Source organism: Lytechinus variegatus, chromosome 15 (assembly GCF_018143015.1).
Source record: "Lytechinus variegatus isolate NC3 chromosome 15, Lvar_3.0, whole genome shotgun sequence".
Classification (NCBI taxonomy): Eukaryota; Metazoa; Echinodermata; class Echinoidea; order Temnopleuroida; family Toxopneustidae; genus Lytechinus; species Lytechinus variegatus.
In genome coordinates this window covers 1,334,541-1,360,556 of record NC_054754.1, presented here as the reverse complement: position 1 = coordinate 1,360,556, position 26,016 = coordinate 1,334,541, and the positions used below count along the sequence as shown (strand labels likewise).

At 37.1% G+C, this 26,016-nt stretch overlaps 1 protein-coding gene across 1 annotated transcript in view; it reads left to right on the top strand.

The window, feature by feature from the left end:
* Positions 1 to 3,318: 3,318 nt before the first annotated feature.
* Positions 3,319 to 26,016, top strand: part of LOC121428914 (pre-mRNA-splicing factor SYF1-like) — a 35,233-nt gene continuing 12,535 nt past the window's right edge. Inside the window, exon 1 of the mRNA XM_041625798.1 lies at positions 3,319 to 3,453. Coding sequence (XP_041481732.1) covers positions 3,412 to 3,453 — 42 coding nt within the window. The 5' untranslated portion in view covers positions 3,319 to 3,411. The remainder of the gene's footprint in view (positions 3,454 to 26,016) is intronic.

The window sequence follows — 26,016 nt, the reverse complement described above, 5'->3', positions numbered from 1 at the left end:
ACATCTACTGTGGGTTTTTTCTTTATACGAACATAGAACAAAGACATCTACAAATTCATGTACGTAGACAATATATCGAATAATTTAATTATTTGCTTTTTAATTTGACACCTTAAACACAGAATTTTTAAAGAAATAACAAAGTTTGTTTCTTCGAAATGTGCTTGTATTTCAATAATTTCATTAAAATTTAAACGTGTGTTTTTTTCACCGGTTTCCCATCAAAGCTATCGCATGGCTGATCGTTAACAGCCGGAGAGACTAGTAAGCCTGAAAGCCAGCCTGTAAAACCTCTTCATCTTAAGAAATTATTGAAATTCAAGTCTTATTTCAAATAAACAGAACTTTGTTATTTCTTGACAATTTTCTGCATTCTAAGAGCGGATATTGAACTTTTTAAATATCTGATTTTTTTTGGATCTCAGATAGGCCACTGTCCACCCGCCAAGTGACTTTATCCCTTTTTCAAATGTTTGCTCGCTAGTGCGTGAATGAGAAATAATTCAATTAATTTTACCTGACTGACAGGGGCCGCGTCAGCGGGGGGGGGGGGTTGGCTTCACCCCCCACTTTTTTTCCAAAACCGTGTACAAAAACTTACACTCTAAAAAATGAAGTGCTAATTCAGCTCTTAAAGAGCGTGTATATTTGACTGCACTTCGGAGTGCTGATTTGTCTAGTTCAAATTTGAACGAGAAAAATCAGCACTCCGAAGTGCAGTCACTATACACGCTCTTTAAGAGCTGAATAAGCACTTCATTTTTTAGAGTGTAAAAATGACCATATGATTGTGATTTTTTGCATGGTCAGCCCCCCCCCCCACTTTGAAAACCGTTCCACGGCGCCCCTGCCTGAAACATGAGGCTCCAAGCTTTACAATGAGCATATGTCATTTTTTTATTCGTGATTAAGTATTATTAAAATCATTGATAAATCCCGAAGGTCTTTTTTTTGGGGGGGAACGCACTTGATATCATGCAATTTGATTAGATTATATAAGAGGAAGTTATATAATTTTTCGAAATGGAAAAGAAAAAGAAGAAGGAAGCAAGGATTTGATTTACAGGGGAGGGGTCGGATTTCGTGAGGATGGTGCTTCACCCGTTTTTTTTATCTGTGTTTCTCTTATTATCGATCTGGCGCTGCACAGGAGGAAATTTTATATTTTCATGTGATTACTTGCTTGGATTGTTGGAGATAGCATTGCCGCAATTTTATATAGATTTGTTAGAAGTATGGATAGAGACGAAGGATTTTCGTTTAAAATCTGAAACATCTAAAGGAAATGAGATATTTTTTAACAATAAATTTGTACGAATTGAAGGGAAATGCATATATAACCAAAAAATATATGAAAAAATATTTACAGATTGAAACATATTATGGATTATGATGGAAACTTAAGGCCATTTTCGTACTTCCAAAGACAGGGTTTAAACATAATTTTTTTTTTAAACGTTTTTATTAAGTATAACCATCTCATACACATATCACAAACAAGTTTAATAACAGTATAAAATAACAATGTACAGTATGGATAAGTTACATTTTGATAAAAAAAATACATACAAAACCAACAAAAGGAAAAGAATTGAAAGAGTATAGGCATAAAGGGGAGAATGCTCCTAACCTGGGGACGGAGGGGAGGGGGGGGGGTGGGAGGTGGAACAACATTTTTATCCTTTTTTCTCTCTAATCATGTCATATATTTTGTTAATATTTCATTTTGTAATTGCTGAAACGCATTAGTATATTAATTTCTAGTATTTTTGAAGTTTGATGTATAAGTTGTATAATTATATTGTAATGGATTTATTGTATAATTTATAATTATGTTTCAAATAGTTTGTACAAATTGTTTATAGAATCTGATTATGTATGTTGATTGAGGGAATATAATAAAACATCCTATAAAAAAAACAGTGGCTGCCGGGCCCACGATCAATAATTGAGCAAAGCAAATTTTCGGAGTACCGGTATTTCATTTCATGTCTATTTTCGAACAATAAAATATAGATTTTCATTTCGGATTTCGGATTTTTAGATTTTCATAAACTTCAGTCTGTATCAGGGGCCGCGGAACGGTTTTGAAATGAGGGGGGGGGGGGGCTTACCATGCAAAAAAAATCACAATCAGATGTTTATATTTACGTTTTTGTACACGGTTTTGGAAAAAAAAAGTGGGGATGGTGGCCGATTGACAAGCCTCATCGAAGCCCGGGCCCCTCCTCCCGCTTCTGCGGCCCCTGTGTCTCTATTAGAGACAAGCCCGGGGAGACAAGTTACATGTTTTTCATCATTATCACTTACATTTTCCTTTCTCAGTGATCGTTTTACAAATGTATAATTCTGTGATGATACTTGTTTCAGTTATATTGTTTATATTAAGCGAAAATTTTTATATAAAGTCTATGATAGACTTTATATAAACATTTTCGCTCGCGCTTCGCGCTCACATTGCCTGTGTAATGAATCCCATTCATTATCCAGTTCTGAAATCAATTTGCACACAATATTTTGGAAAGTTTCCAATTCTTCCCCTCACCCTTTTCTTGTTTCCTTTCGGGGTCGGGCCGGCCGTCACGAGGCTGTAAATTACACATCCGGGGTATAATACCTCTTTCTTATATACTTTATTTCTGTTTAGTTAAAGAGTACACTTTTTTCTGCAGGTTGTCAAAAAAATAGGGGGGGCGGGGCCGGCTCGGCCCCCTCCTGGACCCGCGCCTGGTATTCTCACACATTTACCAGATGGACCGATGAAAATTGTTTTCCAATCATCAATCCTAACTTCCTTTAAATTAAGCTTTTTGATGACCTCCTTCCATAACTGTTTAACCTTTAAACAATCTTAAAATAAATGTTGGTATGTTTCGACCTGTTGTTTACAAAAAGAACAAAAATTGTCTGACTCAAAACCAAATTGGAAGAGCTTCTCTTTTGTATACACTGCCTCATGTAATAGTTTGTACTGAAGCTCCCTTTGTTTACTACATATAAAAGCATTTTTCAATCTTGTAAAGGTTTCTTTCAACTTCCCTATTCCAAGATCATATTCACAATGTCCATCATAAACCTTTAATGTGTACTCTTTTTTAAATTGCTCAATAAAGTAATTATATACATATCTGGCTTTTAAATCCATAAATTTATGTAGGTAACCAAAGATCTTCAACTCTATTTGAAAATTTTCACTATCAATAACTATAAAATCACTTTGTATCCATTCTTTTTTAATCACAGAAAAAATTCTTTGAATATTCAGCAGAAATAGATAATTCTGCTCCGAGAGCGCGAGCTCCCTCAACGATCGACTTTGGTAATTAAGACGATGCGTTTAGACAACGACGACTACTGTCTGATTGATCTTCTCACAAATTTTATTATCGTAGAACTACTTCAGGGGAAGAAATGCCGATATTAGGGCATGAACACCAAAGAGACTTAATATTTGTGAGTATTTTATACGTTTTAATGTTAAAATACCAATTATCCGAGTAAGATCATAATTTAAACTTTAATTATGTCGTCGGCTGTGCGTTGTCGTTGGTACGGTTCGCCAGGAAATTGTGCCGGAGAGTTGGGGGGACAATCGGCTCAAGTTCCCGCTGAGGTGCGAGAGCTTAATTTTGTATGAACTGACATGCATCACTTGCTCAGCTCAACTATCCTGCCTGTGGGGAATCTAGACCCCTCAAAAAAGTTTGGAACTCTGTGTTTGGCCATTAACATCGTTAATTTCTCCCAACCCCCAATTTTACACAATGGAATGCACTTGTTCACTGCTATGCTACCACCCTGCCTGTGTGGAATCGGTAATCCTGGGTTTTAGGGGCGTAAAATATCTGTATACATTACCGGCCTCTAACTTCAGCCACAGCATCCCAGCATAGTATGGACGGCTAAAAGGGCAAATATTCAAATATGATTGAGCTGTTTTCATCAATTTTGTCTCGCAGGTTATAGCTGGATCTTTTCTTGAAACTTTGGCATTAGGGCAATCAAGTTTCACTGACCGAGTTGAAGGTCACATGATCAAGGTCAAAGGTCATTTAGACTGAAAATTTTAACAAGATAATTGTATTTTCCCCAAGAAATTTGATTACCTTTAATATCAACTTATTGCTGCTAGCCTGAACAATTACGTCAAAGGTCATCTTGATTCGAAGGGAATTGGCTCGAAGGGGGGGGGGTACTTCCAAAAACCCTACATTTGAGTGGAAAGGGGATCAAATTGGCCTATATATATTGCACCTTCTGGGTTTGAGGGTATAAACTATGTTTTGGCTGGGGGTGGGTATAAACCATATATTGAATTGGAGAGGGGGTGAAATTGGTCTATATATATATATATTGTACCTACTGGGTTTTAGGGGTATAAACTATTTATTGGCTTGAGGGGGGGGTACTTCCAAGAACTCTACATTTGAGGGGATAAAAATGACATAATATACTACCGTATTGTACCTACTGGGTTTTAGGGGTATAAACTATTTATTGGCTTGGGAGGGGGGGGGTACTTCCAAGAACCTTCCATTTGATTGGAGAGAGGACGAAATTGGTCTATATATATTCCTGTATCTTACCTACTGGGCTATTCCACGGTTACTCACGTTACATTTGGAGACACCTTGACTCATACTTGGAGCTGTAACTCCATTATTATTGATAGGAACTAAACATCTCCGTATCACAACAAAGTACACAGTCTGACTATCCTTTGTATAAAAACAAAACTTGGGAAATTCTATTATGCTCCTGGCAAATCTTTGGAATGTGTCGGTTACTCACGTTACAGATTTGTCCCAACCTGTGGAATTGCCCTACTGGGTTTTAGGGGTATGAACTATTTTTGGGCTTGAGGGGGGGGGTACTTCCAAGAACTCTACATTTGAGGGGATAAAAATGAAATAATATACTACCGTATTGTACCTACTGGGTTTTAGGGGTATAAACTGTTTTTGGCTGGGGGTGGGTATAAACCATATATTTAATTGGAGAGAGGATGAAATTGGTCTATATATATTCCTGTATCTTACCTACTGGGTTTTAGGGGTATAAACTATTTTTTGGCTTGAGGGGGGGGGGTACTTCCAAGAACCTTACATTTGAGTGGAGAGAGGATCAAATTGGCATATATATATTCCCATATCGTACCTACTGGGTTTTAGGGGTATAAACTATTTTTTGGCTTGAGGGGGGGGGGTACTTCCAAGAACTCTACATTTGAGTGGAGAGGGGATAAAAATGACATAATATACTACCGTATTGTACCTACTGGGTTTTAGGGGTATAAACTATTTTTTGGCTTGAGGGGGGGGGTACTTCCAAGAACCTTACATTTGAGTGGAGAGAGGATCAAATTGGCATATATATATTACCGTATTGTACCTACTGGGTTTTAGGGGTATAAACTATTTTTTGGCTTGGGGGGGGGGTACTTCCATTAAACCCCTACATTTAATTGGGGAGGGAATGAAATTGGCCTATATAATATTCCCATATTGTACCTACTGGGTTTTAGGGGTATAAACTGTTTTTGGCTGGGGGTGGGTATAAACCATATATTTAATTGGAGAGGGGGTCAAATTGGTCTATATATATATTGTACCTACTGGGTTTTAGGGGTATAAACTATTTTTGGGCTTGAGGGGGGGGTACTTCCAAGAACTCTACATTTGAGGGGATAAAAATGAAATAATATACTACTGTATTGTACCTACTGGGTTTTAGGGGTATAAACTATTTGTTGGCTTGAGGGGGGGGGGGGTACTTCCAAGAACCTTACATTTGATTGGAGAGAGGATGAAATTGGTCTATATATATTCCTGTATCTTACCTACTGGGTTTTACTAGGGGTATAAACTATTTTTTGGCTTGAGGGGGGGAGGGGTACTTCCAAGAACCTTACATTTCAGTGGAGAGAGGATCAAATTGGCATATATATATTCCCATATCGTACCTACTGGGTTTTAGGGGTATAAACTATTTTTTGGCTTGAGGGGGGGGGGGTACTTCCAAGAACTCTACATTTGAGTGGAGAGGGGATAAAAATGACATAATATACTACCGTATTGTACCTACTGGGTTTTAGGGTATAAACTATTTATTGACTGGGGGGGGGTACTTCCAAGAACCTTGCATTTGATTGGAGAGAGGATGAAATTGGTCTATATATATTCCTGTAGCTTACCTACTGGGTTTTAGGGGTATAAACTATTTATTGGCTTGGGGGGGGGGGGGTACTTCCAAGAACCTTGCATTTGATTGGAGAGAGGATGAAATTGGTCTATATATATTCCTGTATCTTACCTACTGGGTTTTAGGGGTATAAACTATTTTTTGGCTTGAGGGGGGGGGGGGGGGGTACTTCCAAGAACCTGACATTTGAGTGGAGAGAGGATCAAATTGGCATATATATATTGTACCTACTGGGTTTTAGGGGTATAAACTATTTTTTGGCTTGAGGGGGGTACTTCCATTAAACCTCTACATTTAATTGGGGAGGGAATGAAATTGGCCTATATAATATTCCCATATTGTACCTACTGGGTTTTAGGGGTATAAACTATGTTTTTGGCTGGGGGTGGGTATAAAACCTATATTTAATTGGAGAGGGGATGAAATTGGCATATATATATTCCCATATCGTACCTCCTGGGTTTTAGGGGTATAAACTATTTTTTGGCTTGAGGGGGGGTGGTACTTCCAAGAACCCTACATTTGAGTGGAAAGGGGATCAAATTGGCCTATATATATATTGCACCTACTGGGTTTGAGGGGTATAAATTATGTTTTGGCTTGAAAGGGGAGGGGGGGGGGGGGTAATTCCAATAAATCCTACATTTAATTGGAGAGGGAATTAAATTGGCCTATATAATATTCCTGTATTGTACCTACCGGGTTTGAGGGGTATAAATCATTTTTTTGCTTGGGGGTATAAACCCTTTATTTAATTGGAGAGGGAATGAAATTGGTATATATAATATTCCTGTATTGTACCTACTGGGTTTTAGGGGTATAAACTATTTTTTGGCTTAAGGGGGGGGGGGAGTATTTCCAAGAACCCTACATTGAAAATGGGATGAAATTGGCCTATATATATATTACTCTATTAGTCTTACTGGGTTTAAAGGGGTATAAACATATTCTGTTTGGGGGGGCAACGGGGGTGATTACAGTCTAATGTTAGATGAGAGGGGATCAAATTGGCCTATACAGTATATCACCGTATTGTATACCTACTGATAATTTTTGTCTTTTACCTTCAAAGAAGAAGCAGCACTTTTCGCCTTGTAGGGGGAAAAGATTGATTTCAAAAATACATTTTTCAGTTCCTTACCATCCTGTTGGCGAAAGCTGGTTCTGCTCTTTTGTAAAGATGTTTTATTGTTTTTCTCTCAAATCAAATTTCATACAATGCAGTTTACAAAGTAAGAATTGTAAATAATAATTCTAACAAATTTCTTAAACTCGTATACATTGTGCACATCATGAAATAATATTCTAAGACACTGCATCGTACCACTACCAGATGAGTTTAACAAACAAATATCAGATAAAACTTACAAACTTACACCATAATGAACAAACATAATCTCATGAGCTCTGTCACCTCTTTTGTAAGGAAATGTTCCCATTTCCTAATGTGGTTTGATAATTTACCCCCCGTTACTGCTAAAATTTTCTCTTCACGTTCATTTTCTAATATCTTCTCTCTAATTTCGTTGGGACTTGCTGGTCTTTTTAGTCCTGTTGTAAACAAAGATCAGATATAATTATCTGTTCCTTCCTATATTAGTATGCTTAACACCAATGTGTATATCCACCCACCTGGGATTTTTTTTTAATTTCATACATAGTGAATAAGTTACCACAATCTATCCATACTTCTCTCGTCTTTTCACATGAAAAAACAGTTGCTCGTTAGTTTCTTCAGTATTCCCACAAAACGAACATTCACTATCTGAGAAAATTTTGAATAAATGTAAATATTTCTTCGTGTATTAACTCATAAAGCATTTTAAATTAAAAAACTCTTTAATCCTACTGCTTAGAGTACATTTTCTGGGTCTTGAAAATATAGCACAGATATCTTTTTTGGAGAAACTATATGTCTTCTCTTTATTATTAAACGCATATAATTTTTACAATTTAATACTTAAAAGTGCCTTGTATATTTTTTTTGATGTCACGTTTGGTTAACTGTTAATCTTACAAGTAAATATAAATTCTAGATTTAGACCAGTGTCTTCACAGTTGTCGTATTTCTTCAAAAGGTGTTTCCGTGTTGCTGGAATATTTTCAAAAACTTTGTAAACTTTATCTATTTAATTTCCATCTAACCCCATCTTCAGAAAGTTTCTAGGAGATTTGATGATACCTTCCTTGTCAACAATATGATGCAATTTATATATATGTTTTTTAAGAAATAATTTTTCATCACATAGCATTGCCCGTTCAGTCCAATAAGTTTGCCATTAAAAAATATCTAATTTCTTTTAGATGTTTCTTTTTCAAGAAGTACTTCTTTGATAGCAGCCCAAATTTCCAACATATCCATATACAATTTTGGCAATGATATTTTACAGATATTCAGTGAAGTATTAGTGAATAATAACAAAAGTCCTACATCATATGTAAAAAATACGTTTCCATCCTATTCTGAATCTCATGTCAAAAGCCTTTTCAGCCGCACGACTCTTTGTGCATATACAAATAAATGAAAATCTTGATAACTAAATCAATTACATAAAAAGATGAGGTTTTGATCGCACGCTTGTCTTTTAGAAGAATACTTGATTCCACGATTTTTCTATGATTGTTTATGATTCATGCAAAATGAGAGAATTAGCTGCAAACTCATAACTGACACTACGACGGGAACGTTTTATTATGTTTTATTAATTGTAAATTATTGCATTATAAATTTCGTTGGAAAAATGAATAAATAAATGAATGAATGAAATGAAAAAGACGGCTTAAATGTAATCACTTCATTGAGTTAGATTTCTTTAAAAAAATGTTACTGACGGTCATCCATCCATGACACTTTCAATTCGTGTCATAATCAATTAATGTAAACATTTCAATATCATTCTATATTTATGCCAAATAGTATTAATGGCAAATTATATCATTCTATTTTGGCAAATAAACTGTACATACCTGTACCTTTCTCCAATTAGGATATGGAGAGTTCTTTTTTATCATGGAAATGTCAACGCATAAGCATTTGGAAGTGGATGGCTCAGGCTTCCTGATGCTTCATCGATGACATCACCCCTTCAAAGATTATCACTCCATACCCTCTATGGAGTGAGTTGTTACTCTGTTATAAAAATGATCTTTGGACAATTGACGACCAATATCTTTACTCATTATCGACTACAAAATTGCAGCTCGGGTTTTAGCGATGCCTTTACAGAAAGTTTTGTCATCATTATTAACTGATCAATGTGGATTTATTAAACATGTTAAAGGTAGATCGGCATCCGAAAATGTTATGCTTGCTCAAGATATTATTGAATCTTATAAATAAAAGTTCCTGTGGCATTATCATTTTTTTAGATTTTCTAAAAGCATTCGACAATGTGAACCACTCATTTCTGTTTAAAACATTAAAGTTTAAGGAATCGTTTATAAATTGAACTAAGATGTTACATAAACATGCTCAAGGTAGAGTACTATACAATGCATATGGTTGGTTATCAGAATCATTTCATATTTATAAAGGTGTAAGACAAGGGTGTCCATTGTCAGCATATAGAGGTTTATTTTGTTTTCAGAGATTTTAGCAATCCGTATTAAAGAAAGTAATGAAATCAGAGGTACATGTATAGATGTTTCAGGATATTGTTTATGCTTACCAGAGAGATGAAAATAACACAGTTCGCAGACGATACGACAATATTCATTAATTCGATTAAATCCCTTCATAATATTATGAAAGAGATATGGCACTTAAAAAATAGGCACTTACACGAGAAAGGTTTTTTCAGGCTCCTCCTAAGGTGAAAGGGGCATAGTACACGTTTATGAAGGGACATTTTTATTGCGTAAAAAGGGCACCTTCTCAATGCTTCAAAAGGTGGTAGACACTGTGCTCCTCTCCCCCCCCTGCATGACAGCAAAAAATCGGGCTCGCGATTTGCCCTCGCATTAATTGTTAAACCTATATAACGCATGCATCCTATTGATAAATATAAAGTACAAAAATAAAAAAAACCTTGATATCAACAAACTTCTTGCTCTTATTAGATTAATAAATACATAATAACATTTTGATGAATTCCGAATAATCTAATTTCCCCTTTTGAAGAATTGGAAATCGACAAGTTTCATCTCGCGCTGAGAAAGAGGAATAGGAAGACATTCATCATTTGCACATGGTTGCGCAAAGCATCGGCGGATCCAGGCGGGGGGGGGGCGAGGGGCCTGGCCCCCCTATTGACAGAGCAAAACCAAAAAAAGGGAAAAAAAAAAGAAGGAAAAAGAGAGGACAAAAAGGGAGAAACATAAGAGGAGGAAGACGGGTGAATAAAATAATGAGGGGAAGACTTGGAAAATAATTTTAAAAATATTTCATGCCACCATACAGTATAAAATTTTCGATCGCGCTTCGAGTTCGCATTGACTTTTAGGTGATTTCTATATATCTTGCTTAATACGGAGCCTAAGTATCAAAATTTGAAGTCTATATATAAACATATTTCAGCTCGGAAATCGAATTTTCATTATTTTGTTTGATTAACAACTTGATTTTTAAAGTGCTCTGCAACAATTTATGTTTTGTCTTCTGCGCGCTCGCAAAATTTTATTTGTCAGAAGTGGATCTAGGGGGGCCCGAGGGGTCCGCCCCCCCCGTATTGGCGGAGCAAAATAAAGGGGGGGGGGAGAAAGAAAAAATAGTAAGAAAAGGGAAAAGAGAGGAGAAAAAAGAGAAACATAAGATGAGGAAGACGAGTGAATAAAATAAGAAGAGAGGAAGACCTGGAAAATAATCAAAAAATCTTTCATGTAGGGATATAAAATTTCGCTCGCGCTTCGCACTTGCATTGCCTTTGAGGTGATTTACATATCTTGCGCAATATGGAGCTTAAAATATCGAATTTGAAGTCAATATACAAAACATATTTCAGCTCGGAAATTTCACAAATTTATTTTTAAAACGTGCTCTGTAAAAATTTCTTGTTTTATGGTCTGAATATTATTTTCTGCTTGCGATGCGCTCCAAAATTTAATTTTCTGGTACCTATTATTTTCCTGTACTCCATAAAGTTATCAAAACGTAAGATTCCTATTCAGTCACAGTGGGAGAAAAAAGGGGAGAAAGAAGAAAGAAAAGGAAAAGAAGAGGAAAGACAAAAGAAAAAAGAAGGAGGAAGACTATTGAATGAAATAATGTGAGGGGAAGACTTGCAATTAAAAAAAAACTTTTCATGTTTATATTTTTTTTTGCTGGCACTTCGCGCCATAATTGCCTGTTCGATGGGATTCATATCTTGCTCAATAGGCTGATGTGGAGCAAGTTTTGAAGTCAATATGCAAAACATATTTTAGCTCGGACATCGAGCTTTCATTATTTTTTTTTCATTTACAAATTTAAGTGCTCTGTAAAATGTCCGTTTTATGGTCTACATATCAGCATTTTAAGCTCACGCTGCGTGGTCACATTGTTTGATTTACAAAGTTCGTATTGTCTACGTGTATTCCATAATGTTCCATTAAACAAATGTATTCAGAATGCCCAGATTCTAAATCTAAAACATGCGCGATAGCCTGCATGTTCTTTATTTAAAATGTACTTAATCTAGTTTTACATCAGAATATCAATAATTGTCTGCTCACGCTTCACGATCGCATTTTTAATGATACCCAATTGACTATATCCTATTTATGACTTACAAAATATGAATAGATCGAGTGTCACGCTTTTTGGTCTAAAATCTCAATTTTCTTCCTCTTGCGCTTCGCGCTCGCATCTATTGTTTAGTTACATACCTATCCCATTAATTAATACAAAAAGTGCTTAGAATGACCATTTTTTTTAGGTCGGAATGTCAAAAAATTTGCTCGCGCTTCGCGCTCGCATTATTGAAATACATTGTATATACCGTCTTCGTGGGTAACTGTAAGCAGTCCTTAACAGGTCCCTTTTCGATAATTCTAGAACTGTCGATAAAAATTTCTGTTCGCGCTTGGGGTACATACGAATCTTGTTCAGGATCACACATAGCATTGCCCAGAAAATTAAATTTTCAGGAAAAAATACATTAAAGTAAAAAAAAAAAATCGCTCGCGCTTCGCGCTCGCACTTTTTATAAGGCTTATGAGATTATGTTTATGTTGTTTAATAAGAATAAAACTAAGAAGTGACTGATATAGGTGAAGATATAATTTCGGGCCCCGTCCCCTATTGGCGAAAGTCGGATTCGCCCTTGTGGACACATACACACACACCGGAAAAATGGCCGGTGCCCCCCCCCCCTGAAAAAGCAAGGACCCCCAGTGCCCCCCGGGAAAAAAATCCTAGCTACGCCACTGTTCAGTCAGAATGTCAAAACGTATCGGCTAGCGCTGCATGCTGGCATTATGATTGGTGAGTTATGTACAGTATATCTCAATATTAATTCTAAAACAAACTACTTAAAAATCCCAATTTGATGACAGTTTATAAGAAATATCGGCTCGTGATTTTCTCTCACATTGATTGTTGAAAGATATTAACTCATGCATCTTATTCATATTTTCGAAAGTGCTTTAAAATAATGTTCAGTTTTCAGGCCATAATATTATTAGATTTTGTGCTTTAATGCTTAGGAAGAGAAATAGGAAGAGAAATAGGAAGATAGTCATCATTTTCATATGATGACATAATGTCCTTGTAGAATGTCCCGGTCCTATGCCAAACTAAAAAAAATGAAATATATCAGCTCTTTTTAAAACCGTGATCCATATCCTTCCTACAAAGTGCTTGAAATACAGAGTTTAACTTAACTTGACCCTTTTGTCAGATCAGAACATCATATATTTTTAGCTCGCACTTTGCTTGCTCTAGTGATTTTCATGATGAGAAAGGTATTTAGAATACCCAAATTCTAGGTCGAAATCTGAAATTCAGATACGCAGGTTCTCTATACAAATCATTATCCAGTTTCAGATCACAATATCAAAAACTGTCTGCTCGCGCTTTGCGCTCGCATTATTAATGTTGGAAACTTTCCAATTACTCATCCTTTTTATGATTTACAAAACATGATTTGTCCAGAATTGTTCTGCTCACGCTTCGCGCTGGCATCAATTGATTAGTAATATACTTATCCGTTTCACGATTACAAAAGGTGCTTAGAATTTCCATTCTTCAGGTAGAATGTCGAAATTATCAGCTCGCGCTTCGCGCTTGCATTATTTGATAGTTAGAATGTAACATCTTCCTGCAGTGGCGTACCGTGGGTCACGGCATTGGGGGGGGGCACCAGCAAAACATTCGGGTCACTTAGGGAGCGCGCGAAGCGCGCTCAGTTATCAGGTATACTGACCTAATAGAGATATTTTAAGGACATGCAGTGCCATCAAACGGATAGGTATCTCACTGATTAAATAATGCGAGCGCGAAGCGCGAGCTGAAGATTTTTGATATTGACGGCTAAAAATTGACATTATAAGCGAATTGTTTTGTAATCATGATACTTTACTGTCTCGCTAAACAAACAATGCGAGCGCGAAGCGCGAGCTAAAATTTTTGTATATATTGACCCTAAACAAAGAAATTTTAAGGATTATATTTTAGAATCCATTAAGAGTATAATTATCTCACCATAGTCATCTAATGCTATTGCCATCCTTTGCAGATTTTGTTAGAATTACATCTAAACACAGTCATGAAGCACCTTTTGTAGTCATGTAATGATTATCATACGCATCTTACTTATCAAATAATGCAAGCGCAAAAGCGCGAGCTGAAAATTTAGGAAATATGGACCTGAAGAGGGGCATTCTAAGGGTTGTTTGTAGGAATTCTCTAAGACCCTACGTATTTGACTAACCAAATGATGCGAGCGCGAAGCGCGAGCTGAAATTTTTGTATATATTGACCACAAACATGGATATTTTAAGGACTATAGTTACGAATCCATTAAGTCAGAGTATACATATCTCACCATAGTCATCTAATGCGAGTGCCAAGCGCTTGCTGATTTTGTTAGAATTACATCTCAACACATGGAGCACTTTTTGAAGTCATTGTAATCATGATTATTATACGCATCTCACTAATGAAATACTGCGAGCGCGAAGCGCGAGCTGAAAATCTAGGAAATTCAGACATGAAGAGGGGCATTCCAAGGCTTGTTTGTAGGAATTCACTAAGACCCCACGTATTTCACTAACCAAATGATGCGAGCGCGAAGCGCGAGTTAAAATTTTTTGATATTCAGATCAGAAAAATTTACATTTTAAGGACTGATTTTAGGAGTTAATGAAGAGCAAAAATCTCACCAATCCACTAATGCGAATGTTAGCACGGACAGGAAATGTTTTATATTAAGACTTTAAAATAGGGCAATAACTTTCAGTAGTCATGAAAAATAAGAATATATTACTACTTAAAACAATAATAACTCTAATTGCGAGGAAATATATATTATTTTGTTGTATATTGATTTGAAAACGGGAGGCTTTAGTACAGCAGGTTTATATATCTTGTTAAAAGGTCTATGCGAGCACCAGGAACAATGAAGACACAATTAAGCAAATAATGTTTCATAAAGTTGTGAAAAAATGCTTCTTATGTTATATAATATAATATAACACTATGATAAACAACAATTTCTTCTTTCCCCCACTACGTTTCTCTTCCTTTTCCCCTCTTTTTCTCCTTTTCCCCGTTTTTTTTTTTGGGCCAGCCGATTGGGGGGGCACGTGCCCCCATGCCCCCCCGTAGTTACGCCACTGTCTTCCTGGCTAATAAGCAGCCTTTAACATATTTTATATGAGATCAGAATGTATATCAAAAATAGAAGAAAAAAATCTGCTCGGGCTTTGCGCTCGCATTATTAATATAGGAAAAATTCAAATTACTCATCCTTTTCATGATTTACAAAATATGAATATAGAGTGTCAAATTTTGAGATTAAAATCTCGATTTTTCAACTTGCGCTTCACGCTCGCATCGGTTATCTAGCTATATACCTATCGTTTTCCATTCTTCAGGTAAAAATGACAAAATTTTCAGCTCGCGCTTCGCGCTCGTATTATTTCATAGTGGAAATTTGCAACGTCCTCTTGGATAAGAAGCTGCTGTTGACAGAATCTTTTTTATCAGATCAAAGCGCATATAAAAAATTTCTGCTCGCACTTAATAAGGCTTATGATATTATATGAATATATAGTAATAACAGTCACTAAGTCACTACGCTATATGTATGTATATACATAACAGACTACCCCTCACAAGAAACAAACAAAAATTAACTTCGAGCAGCCGATCAGGGAAAATTTGGCTGAAAAAAATTCCGGTCCCCCCCCCTATTGGTGAAGGCTGGATCCGCCCCTGGTTACGCAATGTCCGTAAAATGTTCAGGCCCTAGGTCTACATAATAAATAATGTCAGCTCGCTCTTTGCTCTCGCATCATTTATGGAGTGCAATCCATATCCACTTCACAATTTCCCTACACAGTGCTTCAAATGGTGCTTAACTTTATGATTAAAAAAGTGCTTAGAATATAATTTGTTTAGTTCGAAAGGTAAAATATTTTCAGCTTGCGCTGCTCGTTCGCATTTTCCATCGTTGAAAATATGCATCGTCTTCATGGCGATCAGCAAACAGTCCTTAACAGGATCCTTTCGATCAGGCGATTAAAATATTTTACTCGCGTTTTTGCGCTCACACTGTTTGAATGGGGCGTATGAGATTATAAGGTTACAAGAATAAAGCAAATACAAAAAGTGTCAATTAGAACTACCCCTTTACCGATCGAGGAAAATATGGTTGAACAAATTTGTGCCCCCCCCCCGGCCAAGTTGATCCCCTCTACAATTAAATGTTGGGTTCCTGGAAGTACCCCCCCCCTCAAGTCAAAAATAGTTTATACCCCTAAAACCCAGTAGGTACAATATGGGAATATATATAGGCCATTTTTATCCCCTCTCCACTCAAATGTAGGGTTCTTGGAAGTACCCCCCCCCCTCAAGCCCCAAAATAGTTTATACCCCTAAAACCCAGTAGGTACGATACAGGAATATATATAGACCAATTTCACCCCCTCTCCAATTAAATATAGGGTTTATACCCACCCCCAGCCAAAAACATAGTTTATACCCCTAAAACCCAGTAGGTACGATACGGGAATATATATAGACCAATTTCATCCCCTCTCAAATTAAATATATGGTTTATACCCACCCCCAGCCAAAAACAGTTTATACCCCTAAAACCCAGTAGGTACAATAAGGGAATATTATATAGGCCAATTTCATTCCCTCCCCAATTAAATGTAGGGTTTTAATGGAAGTACCCCCCCCCCTCAAGCCAAAAAATAGTTTATACCCCTAAAACCCAGTAGGTACGATACGGGAATATATATATAGACCAATTTCATCCCTCTCCAATTAAATATAGGTTTTATACCCACCCCCAGCCAAAAAATAGTTTATACCCTAAAACCCAGTAGGTACAATACGGGAATATATATATGTCAATTTGATCCTCTCTCCACTCAAATGTAAGGTTCTTGGAAGTACCCCCCCCCCCTCAAGCCAACAAATAGTTTATACCCCTAAAACCCAGTAGGTACAATACGGGAATATATATAGACCAATTTCATCCTCTCTCCAATCAAATGTAAGGTTCTTGGAAGTACCCCCCCCCAGCCAAAAAATAGTTTATACCCCTAAAACCAGTAGGTACAATATATATATATAGACCAATTTGACCCCCTCTCCAATTAAATATATGGTTTATACCCCACCCCCAGCCAAAAACATTTTATACCCCTAAAACCCAGTAGGTACAATATAGGAATATTATATAGGCCAATTTCATTCCCTCCCCAATTAAATGTAGGGTTTTAATGGAAGTACCCCCCCCCCTCAAGCCAAAAAATAGTTTATACCCCTAAAACCCAGTAGGTACAATACGGGAATATACATATGCCAATTTGATCCTCTCTCCACTCAAATGTAAGGTTCTTGGAAGTACCCCCCCCCCTCAAGCCAAAAAATAGTTTATACCCCTAAAACCCAGTAGGTACAATACGGTAGTATATTATGTCATTTTTATCCCCTCTCCACTCAAATGTAGGGTTCTTGGAAGTACCCCCCCCCCCTCAAGCCAAAAAATAGTTTATACCCCTAAAACCCAGTAGGTACGATACGGGAATAAATATAGACCAATTTCACCCCTCTCCAATTAAATATATGGTTTATACCCACCCCAGCCAAAAAAATATTTTATACCCCTAAAACCCAGTAGGTACAATATGGGAATATTATATAGGCCAATTTCATTCCCTCTCCAATCAAATGTAGGGGTTTAATGGAAGTACCCACCCCCTTCAATCCAAAACATAATTTATACCCCTCAAACCCAGTAGGTGCAATATATATAGGCCAATTTGATCCCCTTTCCACTCAATGTAGGGTTCTTGGAAGTACCCCCCCCCTCAAGCCAAAAAATAGTTTATACCCCTAAAACCCAGTAGGTACAATACAGGAATATATATATGCCAATTTGATCCTCTCTCCACTCAAATGTAAGGTTCTTGGAAGTACCCTCAAGCCCAAAAATAGTTTATACCCCTAAAACCTAGTAGGTAAGATACAGGAATATATATAGACCAATTTCATCCTCTCTCCAATCAAATGTAAGGTTCTTGGAAGTACCCCCCCCCAAGCCAAAAAATAGTTTATACCCTAAAACCCAGTAGGTACAATATGGAATATTATATAGGCCAATTTCATTCCCTCCCCCAATTAAATGTAGGGGTTTAATGGAAGTACCCCCCCCCCTCAAGCCAAAAAATAGTTTATACCCCTAAAACCCAGTAGGTAAGATACGGGAATATATACCAATTTCATCCTCTCTCCAATCAAATGTAAGGTTCTTGGAAGTACCCCCCCCCACAAGTCAAAAAATAGTTTATACCCCTAAAACCCAGTAGGTACGATACGGGAATATATATATAGACCAATTTCATCCTCTCTCCAATTAAATATAGGTTTTATACCCACCCCCAGCCAAAAAATAGTTTATACCCCTAAAACCCAGTAGGTACAATACGGGAATATATATATGTCAATTTGATCCTCTCTCCACTCAAATGTAAGGTTCTTGGAAGTACCCCCCCCCCTCAAGCCAACAAATAGTTTTATACACCTAAAACCCAGTAGGTACAATACGGGAATATATATAGACCAATTTCATCCTCTCTCCAATCAAATGTAAGGTTCTTGGAAGTACCCCCCCCCAGCCAAAAAATAGTTTATACCCCTAAAACCCAGTAGGTACAATATATATATATAGACCAATTTGACCCCCTCTCCAATTAAATATATGGTTTATACCCACCCCCAGCCAAAAACAGTTTATACCCCTAAAACCCAGTAGGTACAATATGGGAATATTATATAGGCCAATTTCATTCCCTCCCCAATTAAATGTAGGGTTTTAATGGAAGTACCCCCCCCTCAAGCCAAAAAATATTTTATACCCCTAAAACCCAGTAGGTACAATACGGGAATATACATATGCCAATTTGATCCTCTCTCCACTCAAATGTAAGGTTCTTGGAAGTACCCCCCCCCCTCAAGCCAACAAATAGTTTATACCCCTAAAACCCAGTAGGTACAATACGGTAGTATATTATGTCATTTTTATCCCCTCTCCACTCAAATGTAGGGTTCTTGGAAGTACCCCCCCCCTCAAGCCAAAAAATAATTTATACCCCTAAAACCCAGTAGGTACGATACGGGAATAAATATAGACCAATTTCACCCCCTCTCCAATTAAATATATGGTTTATACCCACCCCCAGCCAAAAACATAGTTTATACCCCTAAAACCCAGTAGGTACAATATGGGAATATTATATAGGCCAATTTCATTCCCTCTCCAATCAAATGTAGGGGTTTAATGGAAGTACCCACCCCCTTCAATCCAAAACATAATTTATACCCTCAAACCCAGTAGGTGCAATATAAATAGGCCAATTTGATCCCCTTTCCACTCAAATGTAGGGTTCTTGGAAGTACCCCCCCCCTCAAGCCAAAAAATAGTTTATACCCCTAAAACCCAGTAGGTACAATACAGGAATATATATATATGCCAATTTGATCCTCTCTCCACTCAAATGTAAGGTTCTTGGAAGTACCCCCCCCCCTCAAGCCCAAAAATAGTTTATACCCCTAAAACCTAGTAGGTAAGATACAGGAATATATATAGACCAATTTCATCCTCTCTTCAATCAAATGTAAGGTTCTTGGAAGTACCCCCCCCCCAAGCCAAAAATAGTTTATACCCCTAAAACCCAGTAGGTACAATATGGGAATATTATATAGACCAATTTCATTCCCTCCCCCAATTAAATGTAGGGGTTTAATGGAAGTACCCCCCCCTCAAGCCAAAAAATAGTTTATACCCCTAAAACCCAGTAGGTAAGATACGGGAATATATACCAATTTCATCCTCTCTCCAATCAATTGTAAGGTTCTTGGAAGTACCCCCCCCCCCCCACAAGCCAACAAATAGTTTATACCCCTAAAACCTAGTAGGTACAATACGGTAGTATATTATGTCATTTTTATCCCCTCTCCACTCAAATGTAGGGTTCTTGGAAGTACCCCCCCCCCCCTCAAGCCAAAAAATAGTTTATACCCCTAAAACCCAGTAGGTACGATACGGGAATAAATATAGATCAATTTCACCCCCTCTCCAATTAAATATATGGTTTATACCCACCCCCAGCCAAAAACATAGTTTATACCCCTAAAACCCAGTAGGTACAATATGGGAATATTATATAGGCCAATTTCATTCCCTCTCCAATCAAATGTAGGGGTTTAATGGAAGTACCCACCCCCTTCAATCCAAAACATAATTTATACCCCTCAAACCCAGTAGGTGCAATATATATAGGCCAATTTGATCCCCTTTCCACTCAAATGTAGGGTTCTTGGAAGTACCCCCCCCCTCAAGCCAAAAAATAGTTTATACCCCTAAAACCCAGTAGGTACAATACAGGAATATATATATGCCAATTTGATCCTCTCTCCACTCAAATGTAAGGTTCTTGGAAGTACCCTCAAGCCCAAAAATAGTTTATACCCCTAAAACCTAGTAGGTAAGATACAGGAATATATATAGACCAATTTCATCCTCTCTCCAATCAAATGTAAGGTTCTTGGAAGTACCCCCCCCCAAGCCAAAAAATAGTTTATACCCCTAAAACCCAGTAGGTACAATATGGGAATATTATATAGGCCAATTTCATTCCCTCCCCCAATTAAATGTAGGGGTTTAATGGAAGTACCCCCCCCCCTCAAGCCAAAAAATAGTTTATACCCCTAAAACCCAGTAGGTAAGATACGGGAATATATACCAATTTCATCCTCTCTCCAATCAAATGTAAGGTTCTTGGAAGTACCCCCCCCCACAAGTCAAAAAATAGTTTTATACCCTAAAACCCAGTAGGTACGATACGGGAATATATATATAGACCAATTTCATCCTCTCTCCAATTAAATATAGGTTTTATACCCACCCCAGCCAAAAAATAGTTTATACCCCTAAAACCCAGTAGGTACAATACGGGAATATATATATGTCAATTTGATCCTCTCTCCACTCAAATGTAAGGTTCTTGGAAGTACCCCCCCCCCTCAAGCCAACAAATAGTTTATACACCTAAAACCCAGTAGGTACAATACGGGAATATATATAGACCAATTTCATCCTCTCTCCAATCAAATGTAAGGTTCTTGGAAGTACCCCCCCCCAGCCAAAAAATAGTTTATACCCCTAAAACCCAGTAGGTACAATATATATATATAGACCAATTTGACCCCTCTCCAATTAAATATATGGTTTATACCCACCCCCAGCCAAAAACAGTTTATACCCCTAAAACCCAGTAGGTACAATATGGGAATATTATATAGGCCAATTTCATTCCCTCCCCAATTAAATGTAGGGTTTTAATGGAAGTACCCCCCCCCTCAAGCCAAAAAATATTTTATACCCCTAAAACCCAGTAGGTACAATACGGGAATATACATATGCCAATTTGATCCTCTCTCCACTCAAATGTAAGGTTCTTGGAAGTACCCCCCCCCTCAAGCCAACAAATAGTTTATACCCCTAAAACCCAGTAGGTACAATACGGTAGTATATTATGTCATTTTTATCCCCTCTCCACTCAAATGTAGGGTTCTTGGAAGTACCCCCCCTCAAGCCAAAAAATAATTTATACCCCTAAAACCCAGTAGGTACGATACGGGAATAAATATAGACCAATTTCACCCCTCTCCAATTAAATATATGGTTTATACCCACCCCAGCCAAAAACATAGTTTATACCCCTAAAACCCAGTAGGTACAATATGGGAATATTATATAGGCCAATTTCATTCCCTCTCCAATCAAATGTAGGGGTTTAATGGAAGTACCCACCCCCTTCAATCCAAAACATAATTTATACCCCTCAAACCCAGTAGGTGCAATATAAATAGGCCAATTTGATCCCCTTTCCACTCAAATGTAGGGTTCTTGGAAGTACCCCCCCCCTCAAGCCAAAAAATAGTTTATACCCCTAAAACCCAGTAGGTACAATACAGGAATATATATATATGCCAATTTGATCCTCTCTCCACTCAAATGTAAGGTTCTTGGAAGTACCCCCCCCCCCCTCAAGCCCAAAAATAGTTTATACCCCTAAAACCTAGTAGGTAAGATACAGGAATATATATAGACCAATTTCATCCTCTCTTCAATCAAATGTAAGGTTCTTGGAAGTACCCCCCCCCCCCAAGCCAAAAATAGTTTATACCCCTAAAACCCAGTAGGTACAATATGGGAATATTATATAGACCAATTTCATTCCCTCCCCCAATTAAATGTAGGGGTTTAATGGAAGTACCCCCCCCTCAAGCCAAAAAATAGTTTATACCCCTAAAACCCAGTAGGTAAGATACGGGAATATATACCAATTTCATCCTCTCTCCAATCAATTGTAAGGTTCTTGGAAGTACCCCCCCCCCCACAAGCCAACAAATAGTTTATACCCCTAAAACCTAGTAGGTACAATACGGTAGTATATTATGTCATTTTTATCCCCTCTCCACTCAAATGTAGGGTTCTTGGAAGTACCCCCCTCCCCCTCAAGCCAAAAAATAGTTTATACCCCTAAAACCCAGTAGGTACGATACGGGAATAAATATAGATCAATTTCACCCCCTCTCCAATTAAATATATGGTTTATACCCACCCCCAGCCAAAAACATAGTTTATACCCTAAAACCCAGTAGGTACAATATGGGAATATTATATAGGCCAATTTCATTCCCTCTCCAATCAAATGTAGGGGTTTAATGGAAGTACCCACCCCCTTCAATCCAAAACATAATTTATACCCCTCAAACCCAGTAGGTGCAATATATATAGGCCAATTTGATCCCCTTTCCACTCAAATGTAGGGTTCTTGGAAGTACCCCCCCCCCCTCAAGCCAAAAAATAGTTTATACCCCTAAAACCCAGTAGGTAAGATACGGGAATATATTATGTCATTTTTATCCCCTCTCCACTCAAATGTAGGGTTCTTGGAAGTACCCCCCCCCTCAAGCCAAAAAATAGTTTATGCCCCTAAAACCCAGTAGGTACGATACGGGAATAAATATAGTAAGTAAGACCAATTTCACCCCCTCTTCCCAATTAAATATGGTTTATACCCACCCCCAGCCAAAAACATAGTTTATGCCCCTCAAACCCAGTAGGTACAATATATATAGGCCAATTTGATCCCCTTTCCACTCAAATGTAGGTTTTTTGGAAGTACCCCCCCCCCTTCAAGCCAATTCCCTTCGAATTAAGATTACCTTTGACCTAATTGTTCGGCTAGCAGCAATAAATTGATATTAAAGGTAGTCAAATTTCTTGGGGAAAATACAATTATCTTGTTAAGATTTTCAGCCTAACTGACCTTTGACCTTGATCATGTGACCTTCAACTCGGTCAGTGAAACTTGATTGCATGCCCTAATGCCAAAGTTTCAAGAAAAGATCCAGCTATAACCTGCGAGACAAAATTGATGAAAACAGCTCAATCATATTTGAATATTTGCCCTTTTAGCCGTCCATACTATGCTGGGATGCTGTGGCTGAAGTTAGGGGCCGGTAATGTATACAGATATTTTACGCCCCTAAAACCCAGGATTACCGTGGAATCTACAGGTAGGACTATGTCTATGGTATGCCAAGTTGTCCAGAGCACACACTTTAAAAAGTCATTAAAATATCTTTTTGTGACCAAAATTACTAATTTCCGTATAGTTGCAATTTATTTTTCATTAGTAACTTAAGAATAATTTTTGTATTCACCAGAGCGCTCAAAAACTTGAATTTTGGGCATATTTTTGTGTACTCCCTCTATTGTTGGAAAGTAATATGGCAAGAAAATTTTCATTTTTGATCTCTATTTTTAATTAACCCGTTCGCGACGGCATAGTAGAAAAGGTTCTAACACCCCAAACGAGATTGATCAGCCGACCATGTCAAGTTCGAACAGCTCCATTGTTCCGTGCGTGCGAGCTGGATCGTTGATTACAAAGCGTGTGTGCGATCCACGATGAGTGAATTGATCGATCGATAGTTTTCGCGCATGTGTTGTTCATTTCTTGTTTTGGCTTCACGGAGTTCAGAGCTCACCTGTCTCTCAAGTGCTATAATTATGTCCGCACAGAGTGACTTCTTTGAGAATGTATTGTTTGTGATGTGGGTTTTGAAGTTCTTCTTGGACTTCTTCTTTTTCGATATTACTATTATCATAATATTATCATTCTTCCTTCCTTTCTTCTTCCTTTTCTTCTTTTTCTTCTTTTTCGATCTTATTATTATCAATATTATTATTCTCATTTCTTTTCTTCTCATATTCTTCTTTTTCGATATTCTTCTTATCATCCTCATTTCCTTTCTTCTTCTGTTCGATCTCTCATCTTTTTGTTCTTATACTTCCTATTTATAGACCCCCCCCCCCCTTCTCCCTTGATATAGTCTTGTTTTGTTTCCTCTTGCAAATGAAATCCTCCTTTTTTTCCTTTTTCTTTTTTATAATGCTCCCTTTTCCTTTTCTCCTCCTCCTTCTTCTTCACTGATAATTGTGCAATCCTACACCTCCTCCATCTCCTAAGTTTTCTTTTTCTATTTCCCCTCTATTTATTCTTGTTATGATTTTGTTTGTGCTTCTTCTTTTTCGTTTTTTTTTCTTCGTCGTCTTATCTTCTCTTACCTATTCTCATTATTCTTTTACTCCCGTCATCCTATTTTGCTTTATTTTGTTCTCTCTCTGTTTTTCTCTTCTTGCAAAATGAAAAAAAAATGAAGAACATGATATTTCTTTTTAAAAGTATGTCCGCCAAATCATGAATCTTCAAAATATCTTTATATGCATACAAGTAATACTTTCTGAACAAGAAATCATAATCTTCTCGATAGGGAGCAGTTCTTACCAATCCACAAATTTGCAAGGTGGTATACGACAATTATTATGAAGATTTATCATTTATCATCCAATTATTTAAGTTAGCCCACCCCATCCCCCATGATCACCATTATCTTCTCCCTTCATCCTTTTTTCTGTTTCGTCTGCTTTTTTTATTTTATCTTTTTCTTTGTCTTATCATTATTATATTCATAATCTTAATCATTGTTATTATTATCAATATTAAATTATTATTTTTATTATCCGATTGTTATATTTTCTTTTATTATTTGTTATTATCATTGGTGGTGTTGATAGTAATGTTTATAATTGTTATCATTGATATTATATAAACATTTGAATATTTTACATGTAAAGAATAAAAGAATTTAGTTTAATTCGATTAAAAAATATTATTGCTATTGTCATGTTTGGCGCAGCCCGAAAGAAGAATCAGTTTCGCTGAATGCCATCCCCTCTACTCTCTCTAATCCCCTTACCTCTAGTCAACCTCTACTTATATTCTCTCTCTCCTCTATTTTCCCTTTACTTTTTTCCCTTCTCTTCAATCAGTAGCTTACGCAGGGGGGGGGGTAGGGTTCAATTTCATACGAGGCGCTTTTAATCGAAAAAAAAATGTACTACAACACTGCGCAGACAAGTGGGTTATGCTCTCCCTCTCTTCTTCATCTCCTGTTCCGTGCCCCCCGGTCCTCTCTCTATTTTTTCCCTTCTTAGTATTATCTCGTCATCAGAGAAAAATGTCCAAACCCGGCCCTCCAAGCCCAACCCATAATAAAAATAGAACCTATATTAGGATAGGTGCCCGGCATATTCGGCACATAATCAATTTCAAATGATGTCTAGATTTTACGTCGTCGAGAAATGTTTAACAAAAACCTCCAAATTATTTCCTTAATTCAGAATCCAACGGAGACGTTACCATGTATTTGTGTAATTAAATTTGTATTATAAACAAGACATTCTGCCTTTCTTTCATTATCCAAGAATATACAATAAGTCCCTGCAATCCGTTTTATTTATTGTGAACTTACTCAATTCTCAGTTTATTTCACTAGTTTAGAACGTGTGTGGTTAATTTCTTGACATTTATGTGCAAAGGATTTAATGATCAACAAATGATTAGTAATGCATGGAAAAATGCAAGAAAGAATAACATAAGTATATGTTGGACAATTTAAAATGGAAAAAATGAGTGTGACCAGAAAGACATTTTCGGTTTTGCTGGTAATCTATTTGTTAGAGATCGGCGGTGAACCAAGGAATTCTCGGTGGAGAGGACTATAAATCCGCTACTTTTTCTTTA